Below are 9,781 nucleotides of genomic sequence, written 5' to 3' on the forward strand. Positions count from 1 at the left end.
AACGATTGTGAATTTGGACCAGGACCAGGCAGTGTTTCATTCTGTTTTGCATAGGGTCGCTATGAGTTGGTACCAATTCGATGGCACCTAATCAAAAAACAACAATCATTGAGATGAAACAATGCATGATTTTTTCTAATATGCAACTGATAAACTGCTCTGTAAACCTTCTCTCAATTTACAATGAAAAGTTGTTTTTAAAAGACACTCATCATTTTTATATAAATGAACTCATTTTTCTATATATAATATGGAATTTGTTATATTGCTTTGCTACTTGAGTTGTAATAATGTCATTGACAATGTTTCAAGATTGTTCAATGAAATCTGTAATGTTTTTACTTATGAAACTTTGTGAAGAAAATGCTATTATTTTTCACATTTTAAATACTTTACATGTTGAGCTCAGAGTGATGAGGAACTCCGCGTGGCCTGGCATGTTCACTGGTGATGCCATTTGACCTCATATGCTTATGTTTTGCCAACAACCAACAAACTTTAAAACAACAAGGAGAAAATAGAAGATTAACCATATGTTATTTTGGAATAGAAAATACTTTACTCAAGGAAGGGAGGGAAATTAGAAGCATAATTAGAAAATGGAATGCTCTGATTACTCTAGGAGTTATCTTTGTCTGCACAATCAAAATTGGGCTTTTGCCACATATGTGGTCTCCACAGCAAAATGGAAAGTGTTTAGAGAATGTTCTTTTGTTTTAAAAATAATCCAGCAATACCACAGTGATGCACATACCGCATTGGGCAAAACCCAGCCATATGTCTATACCTAGCACAAAAGGAAGCTAGAAAATATAATTCCTACCAGAGCAGCCATGCATCAATCTAAGCCTTGGTGCGGAAAAATGACACTGGAAGGTGATCAGTGTACTGCTAACAGAAAATTCAGCAGTTCAAACCCACCAGTCACCTCAGAAACCCTATACAGGGTTGCTATGAGTCAGAACCAACTCGAGGGCACTTACCACTAACAACAATTAAAGGGAGAAGGAAGGAATGGATACAAGGAGATAAAGGAATGGATACAAGGAGACAATTGTTGCTTCACTCACATTTCAAACAATTGACCACTCAAGTATCCATGTACAGCATTAGTCCCGTGTATTAAAAGCATTCATTCATCCCACACAGAAAATACTACAAACTTTCAATAATCACTGTATCTAATTCTAAATATCTGGGTAATGCTAAGTCACATCTAGATCTGACTTCAGATGGTCTGACAACATACCCACTAGTAAAGTAATTAGCAGCCCCACACAAAGTCAGATCCACATTTAAATAGAACAAGATACCTCTAAGTGCTTCTTAGAAAAAGGAAGAATGGTTAAGACAAAGCAGTCTTGAGGGATTAGTAAATCTTTTGGAATAATGATTGTAGAAACCCTCTAAACTATATAGTAAACATATTGATTAGTCTCTTATTCTGCTCTATAAAAAGAACTCTTTTGTCTGTCCATCTGCATGGCCTACTGAATCCTGGTATGATGCTGTAGGAAAATGCTCTGGACTGCAGGGTCAGTTTGTACTGCAAGGTCGGTAGTTCAAGCTCACGTACCACTCCTAGGAAACCCTATACTGAGTTGCTATGAGTCAGAACTATTAAATGGCACTTGACAACAATCTCATGCATGGCATCCAAGCACAGATTGACTGCAAGGAGTGCTACCGCTCTCAGACAAACCTGGCCAAAAAAAACCAAATACAATACAATTTCAGGGTTTTTTTTGTGTTTTTGTTTTTTTGTTTTCAGATTTCCTAGGTACTACCAAATGTTCTCCATGACTTTTTGACTATGGTTTATGCCTTTATTATACAAACATTATACAAAATTAAGATTGCCAGACTGTTGAATAAAAGTGAATGAGACTGAAATTAACTTTTAGAATATCAGGAGAGCATGGGCTCTCTATGCCAGAATTTATTTTATATAATTTTGTCATTTCCACACATTTTATGTGAGTGTGAGTTGTTTATTTGTGAATACTGTTTGTGGGAAACTCTGATAAGTTTTTAGCTCTGCTGTAGCTCTATAGAATAAACACTGGACTACTGCCTTCAAGGTCAGCAGTTCATACCCAACATTCACTCATGGAAACCCTATACAATGTCACTATAAATCAGAAACTGACTCAGTAGCACACAACAACAACATGATGATTTTTAACAAATTAACAAGTTACATAATCCTCCCTTAGCCATCTCCACCAAACCTTAGGTACACATCCAATTGAGGAAGATGGAACCAAGGGGATTTTCTTTCGTTTTTTTAAACTCGGAAAAAAATGTTTTCAAACGATCACAGATGTACTCACCACATTTTCTCATGCTCCCTTACTGGAAGAAATATAGTTTATCTATTATAGAAGGAGCTCTGGTAGCGTAGTGGTTACGAATCGGGCTGCGAACCTTAAGGTCAGCAGTTCGAAACTACCAGCCGCTCCGCGGGAGAAAGATGAGGCTTTCTACTCCCGTAAGGATTTACACCATCGGAAGCCCTGTACAGGGTCGCTATGGGTCGGAACCCACTCGACGGCACTTAACAACAGCAACAACATTATAGAAAGGGAAGGTCAGTGCTTGCATGTGGTATCATATATATTATAATCATACATGCTGAATTTTATGGACTATGTTACGGATTTTAAATATTTTGTCTCATTCCATCATAAACACATTTTTCTAAAACCATGTGTTACAGTTTTGGGTAAAAATATATGGGTACCCTATGTATTACTATTACAAGATTCTAAAGTGATAATATTCTACATTTAGCAGCTTTATTTCTTTATATTCACAGATTGACCAGACACTAAATATCTTTGTGAAATACTGAAATAGTACTTCAGAGATGCTGTTCTGTGGTACAGATTTTATAGACCTCTCCACATTCAAACTTTGATTTATATTGTCTACCTTTTTGGCAAAACAATAATTACATTTTTTATTTTCCTTTTTATTATTATAACATAATTGCAAGTAAAAATCAAATCCCTGATACTCTGAGAGAATATCTGTAGTATATAATTTCTGCCATAAAATGTGAGAGAGAAAAAGTAAATGAATGAAAACAAAGGAAAAATATAATGCCAAATTATATTATAAACACAGAACTCAGGTTAATATGTGTCTGTTCAGAACACCTAATGAACTATTATTTCCCAAGTAACCTTTTTCCTTCTCCCCACCACACAAATTGTAGTAGTATATGTGCTCATATATAATAGATTCATTGACAGATTCAACCTTCTATTCCTTAATTTTGCTATAACTGTAATTTTCTGCCACAAAGCATTTATTTTATTAGGTTTTTCAGCAGCATCATTTTTATTTTTAGCTATAACAATTTCAACTTATTTCAGTAAATTCAATTTCAGCTATAATTTTCACTTGGGAAGGAGCTTCGTCCTCCCATCGAGCCCCAAATAAACAATGTTATTATAACTGCTCTAAAGTAAAGTGGAACTTTGAATATCAAGCATTTGAGCCCTCATTTATGTGTTGAAATAAAACTATGGGGCTTCTTAAAATTTGTGGAAAAATTAAATTAAAAGATAGTAGAATTTTTTGACAGACTTTTTGAAGCCCCTTGTATACTAGAATTTAATACTATCATTCTCCACTGCATGGGCTTGCATCTTCCCATTTATACTCTGTACTGTTTTTATGAAGCCTTTGTGGTGTAGTGGGTTACACTTTGGGAAAGGACTGCTAACCGAAAGGTCAGAATTTGAGGCCACTAGCTGCTCAATGCAAGAAAGATGAGGCTTTCTCCTCCAGTAAAGATTTATAGCCTCAGAAACCCGATACTAGATCTCCATGAGTAAGAAGCAGCTCAAGGGCACACAACCACCAAAGTCACAGCTGTTTCTACATTTTTCCCTTTTCAGTCATAGCTTAGGCTATATTATCTGACTAAGCCCTATGATCTTTTTTGTTTTGAATTGATGTATTATCTTTTTAGTTTATGGTCCATATGTCTTGAGATAAAGGAAGAATAACAATTTCAATTTGTTTTAGCATGAATTTTTTTATTAATATAATTGTTTTAATAGTATAAAATCTATTATTTATATATAAGGCATATATCTCAACTCTTTTAGTAATCACTTTCAGTTTTTGAGTTTGATATGTACGTACTGTTTTTTAAAGTTCATTTGAGTACTATTTTAATATCAGAACTAAAGGATACTTCAGTGATAAATCTGAAATATTCAGTTTATTTTCAGGGCTGTACCACAGTTCTACTTGCTTCTTACCCACTTATACAGATGAGGCTTAGGATGATCAAGGAAGTTACCAAAGGTTGCAAATTTCATTAAAGACAGAATTGTGAACAGAATATGACCCCTTCAAATCACTTAATTTATGATAGAGTACTCTCTTTCTTATGAAACATTGTTCCTCGAGATACAATTTCAAATGTAAAAGCATCTCTAAAGCAAATGTATTTGTACTGAAACTTTTATAATTTTATTCACTGTCTTCTTTTTTACATTATTAAAAATGTTATTCTCCCAAGGTAAATTGCTCTAATTTACCTGTTTTATTTCAAACAGATCATGTTGTTTGTGAAGAAGAGTTTAAATACGCCATGTTAGCTTTAAACTGTATATGCCCAGCAACATCTACACTTATTACACTACTGGTTCATACCTCTAGAGGGCAGTAAGTATATTTTTTTCTTAAGATAATGAATTTTAAATTCTATTAAAAAAATAAGTACAGTTATATGATTTAGAAAAATAGTAAGCCAAGGTTTGTATCTATACTTGTATTTTTATGATTTGTCTGTATCTGGTGAGGGTCAGAGACCTATATAAAAGTTGATAATAATTTGCTATGTTTTCATAATAGTCTTGAGAGTCTTTTTCATCTTAAATTTTAATTGTTAAACTCATTTGATAGGCCTAGAGTTAGTATATGGCTTCTGTTTTAGGGTTTAATACTAGTTTAGCAAATAAAATTTTTTAAAAAGTGATTCTGATAGTCACTAAAACCTTAAGCCCCTAATTTTTTTTTCTTCTGTTCTATCTCAGGTAAGTTTTTAATCTTAAAACTGTATGTCTATAATTGACTCAGCATTACAGTTTGGCAATTAGTAGAGAATAAGGACTAGGTAGCTATGTAGAGTTATGTCATTTAATATTGTAGCACTTATAGAAGGTACCTTTTTTCATGTATTTAAAGATGAATGCAGAGATGTTTCATCAGAACTTTTTTATTTTTATAACATTTCATGAAATGTAGAGGTTGTTTTTGACAGGTAATCAAGGAAAATATAATTTGTGCATTTTGTAGTTTTTCTTTATTTCTAATTGGGTATTCCAGACAGAATGTTGATTTTCTAAATAAATTCCATTGGGATGTGTATGTTATACTTATTTACTTTAGTAAATTGATTGATAGCTACTTAAGTAAAGTGCTAAATTAAATTAATTCAGGAAAGGGAAAATTCTGTCTTGGGATTAGATACTATGTGGTGTAAATGCTAATTAAAATAGCAAATCCCCAGTAGATTTAAAATAGATTTTATTGTCACTTCTGGTTATGTCTCTAAATAGTTATATTTTATACATTTGCAATATTTTAATCTGTTCAATGGAAAAGGTAACTGTGCAAGTATGTATCATTTTTTAATAATCTTATATTATACAAAATATCCAAATTTTATAAATTATATAACGAAATATTCAGCAATTTTGATGCAATTAATTAAAATAATAGACAATCATTTCAACACTAATTAAATTAGTATTTCCAGAACTCATTACAAGCATTCGTTATTTTGCCATACTGTATTAATCATAGAATTAATTATATACTTGGATATTTATACCTATTTTCCTATTGTACAGATAGTAAAATGAAGCCCATTAACTCTCTGAAAAACAACTTGTTATTATGCACTGAAGCTAAATTTACATTGGCAAAATCCTAGTCAATATTATTCGATGACTCACAATGTTGCCTGGTGACAAAATTGTACAGTGAACCTTTAAACAGAACATTTCCCAACATACCCCAATGGATTTTTCTTTATTAAAAGTGAAAAGGAAAATGTTGAAGATGTGGTTGTTAAGTGCTGTCAAGTGTTTTCCTACCCAGAGCAAACCTCTGTACATAGAACAAAACACTAGCCGTCCTCACACTTGCTGCTATGCTTGAGCCCATAGCTACTGCCACTGTGACAACCCATTTCGATAGGGATCTCCCTTTGTTTTGCTGACCCTCAACTTTACCAAGTATGATGTCCTTCTCCAAGTCCCTTCTGATAATAGGTCTAAAGCATGAAAGATGAAATCTGGTCATCTTGGCCTCTTTGTTTGTTCTCCTGACAGTCTATGGTACTTTAAAAATTCTTCTCCAGTGCACAACTTAAATGCATCAATTCTTCTAGTGTCTTCCATATTCATTGTCTGAATTTCATAGTCATATGACTTTATTAAAAATACCACTGCTTGAGTCAGGAACTAAAGTCCTCATGCTGACATCTTTATTCTTCAATGTTTTAAAGTATTCTTGTGCAGAAGATTTGCCTAGTGCAATATGTAATTTTCTTTCATGAATGTTGATGGTAGATCCAAGCAAAATGAAATATATGACAGCTTCAATCTTTTCTTCATTTATAATAATGTTAATTATTAGTCCAGTGGTTAGGATTTTTGTTATCTTTACATCGAGGTGCAAACCATATTGAAGCCTGTGGTATTTGGTATTCATTAATATGTATTTTAAGTTGTGTTTGCATTCATCAAACAAGGTTGTATCGTTTGCATATTGCAGGTTGTTAATGAGTCATCCTCCTATCCTGATGCCATGTTCTTTTTCATATAATCCAGCTTCTCAGATAATTTGCTCAGCATGCAGATTGAAATAATTATAGTGAAAAATATAACACTTGAGCACATCTTTTCTGGTTTTAAACCATTCATTGGCCACTTGTTCTGTTTGAACAATTGCCTCTTGGTCTATATACAGGTTCCTCATGAGCATCTTAGTCAACTCTACTTTGAGGAGACAGCTCTTCCCCAGTCGCATTTTGAGTGACATCCAACCTGAGGGGCTCATTTTCCAGCACTATGTCTGACAGTGTTTCTCTGCTATTCATAAGGTTTTCAGTGACTAAATATTCTAAAGTAGTTCATCACTCCTTCCTAGTCTGTCTTTGTCTGGAAGCTCATCTGAAACCTGTCCACTATGGGAGACTCTGCTGGTATTTAAAATAGCGGTGGCATAGCTTTCAGAATCACAGCAACTCACAAGCCACCACAGTGTGACAAACTGACAGACAAGTTATGGCCATAAGGATTACTACCTAGGAAATCCTATGTAACTGTTATAGTCTGTCATACAGTCTTGCCGTGAATAGGAATTGAATCTACAATACACAACTGCAACAACATAGGACAGAGTAGGACTTTCATAGAAGCTGATTGCCAGGGTTTTTCTCTTATGGATCCTCTGGTAAATTTGAACTCAAACTTTCACTTAACAGCAGGTCGCTTTAACCATTATGCACCACAGTTTAGAAAGCATGAAGTTTGATTTCAAGGAATTACATCAAGGGGAAGGCTCTTTTTGTCTTCTTTGGGAGATGATACTTGTCATGTTCAGTTTCTCTTTGTTAGTATTTTGATGGTCTCCACACAGCAACAATTTTTCTCCATTTGTAATATCTTCTCTGTGCCTTTTTAATATCTCAAAGGTAATTGATTAGCTTAAGATATACCCTGTGCTGATATGATAGCATCAACCTTACAAAGAATACCCTATTCCAAAATGGAATTACACCCACAAATATGGGGATTAAGATTTACAACAATATTTTGAAGGGAACAGTTACACTCACCTGTTAACTGAAATGTTGGTTGTTTGAACCCAACTAGCAGCTCCAGTAAGCAAGACCTAATGATATTCTCCAATAAAAATTATACTCTAAGAAAACCCTATTGGGCATTTTTTTTTTTTTTTTTTTTGGTCATGTTGGGTTATTATGAGTCAAAATCAACTCACAGCATCAAACAACAATAAAGAAAAAAAACATTTTTTAACCTGTAGAAAGGGGAAATAGTTAATATTGATCAGAATTTTTAACTTTACTCAAGAGTATCCTACTCAACTTCTTTAAATACAAAGAAAATTGTGAAGGAACAAGGATAGTTCTCAGAGCCATTGAGTGAACAGAAATGTTGACCTCTTTCTATTGTACCTCTGTACAATTACTGCTACCACACCACACAACTAGAAAGTTGTGCTAGAGATAAGAAACAATGGGTCTCAATTAGAAAAGACAGGCATTGGGTCTTAACAAGAGAACAGGAATTAAGTGAAAACAATATATAAGATGACTTGCAGTAAGAAAGGCACCTTTTTTTCTTCCAATTTATAAGGAAAAGAAAAGGCAGTCATAACTCAAAGAAACATTTAAATCTATGATAAAGCAAAGGAAAATGTTCCATAACACTGAGCAATAATGGTATCATACTGAGCAACAAGTAGTCAGTAAGCATAATAAGTTATTTCAACATTCATTCTTGAATAGCTCAGGAAATTGCAGGAACAGTGATGTTAAGTAAGCACTCCACTTGATTTTGTATTAAACTGCAGTAATCCTAATAGTATAGTCGCATTGATTGTACCCTACTTTTTCTTTCAATGTTGTAGTTTTGATGAAAATATACATGTGGAAAAACATGTTCTCATTCATTCATTTCTGTATATAATGTTGAGTAATATTGGTTACAGTGTTCCAGTTGTGTCAACATTCTCATTATTTCTGCTCTAGTTGTTTGACATGCATTCGCTCAGTCTCACAGCTCACCAAATGTCTTGTATATGCTTTAGCGTATCTATTGCCCGTTTATTCTCATATAAATAATTGTTTAAAGGAATACAGTACTCAAGGATAGCATTCTTTAATTTTTCAGCTAACTGCTATTTCGTTAAAGGGAATTTCAGGGGATAAATTCATTTTTATAGTTTAAAGAGTGTCTTAGGTCAGTTGTGTTGGGGATTCTTCCAGGCTCATTGGGTTCAGTAATTCTACATTCTTTAAGAATCTGAAGTTCTGTTCCACATTTTTTCTTTCTTTCTATCAGGAACCATCTCTGCTCAGAATATTCTGTAGTGGTGACTGGATAGCCCTTGGTTCTTCTGGTCTCAAAAGTAGAATAGGTAGTGATTCATTGAAACAGTTAGCCCTGTAGTCCATTTATTTCTTTCATTTTTGTGTTTTCTTCTTTTCTTTTGCACCAAAGACAGCAAGATTAATGACCCGTTTCCACTGGGCCAATTTCAACTCATAATGACACTATAGGAAGGACATAGTAGAACTGCTGTATAGAATTTCCAATACTGAAAACCTTTATGGAAGCAGTCAGTCCCATCTTTCTTTTGTGGAGCAACTGGTAGGTTCAAACCACCAGCTTCTGAGTTACCTGTCTAAAGATTAACCCACAGCACCATCAGGAGGATACCTCTCAAGACCAATAGACTTATTCATAGTTAGTGAAATATTTACAAAATGAAATATTTACAGCTTCAACAATGTAATAGTAACTATATAGAAACATAATATAGGAGTAGAAGTATCTTATTGTAGTTTTGGCTTGCAGCTATTTCATGGCTAATGACCTTAGGTATCTTTTCATGTATTTGATGGCCATTTGAATGTCCTCTTTGATGAAATGTGTATTCAAGTTTTTACCACTTTAAGATTGGGGTACTTGTCTGTGTATTATTAAGTTGTCAAAGTTATATA

The 9,781-nt window shown here is 33.7% G+C and overlaps 1 protein-coding gene across 1 annotated transcript in view; it reads left to right on the top strand.

Moving 5' to 3' along the window:
* Nucleotides 1–9,781, top strand: part of KCNT2 (potassium channel, subfamily T, member 2) — a 728,083-nt gene that overhangs the window by 493,192 nt on the left and 225,110 nt on the right. Inside the window, exon 12 of the mRNA XM_006834237.1 lies at nt 4,578–4,686. Coding sequence (XP_006834300.1) covers nt 4,578–4,686 — 109 coding nt within the window. The remainder of the gene's footprint in view (nt 1–4,577; nt 4,687–9,781) is intronic.

This window comes from Chrysochloris asiatica, unplaced genomic scaffold, assembly GCF_000296735.1.
Source record: "Chrysochloris asiatica unplaced genomic scaffold, ChrAsi1.0 scaffold00009, whole genome shotgun sequence".
NCBI classification, from domain to species: Eukaryota; Metazoa; Chordata; class Mammalia; order Afrosoricida; family Chrysochloridae; genus Chrysochloris; species Chrysochloris asiatica.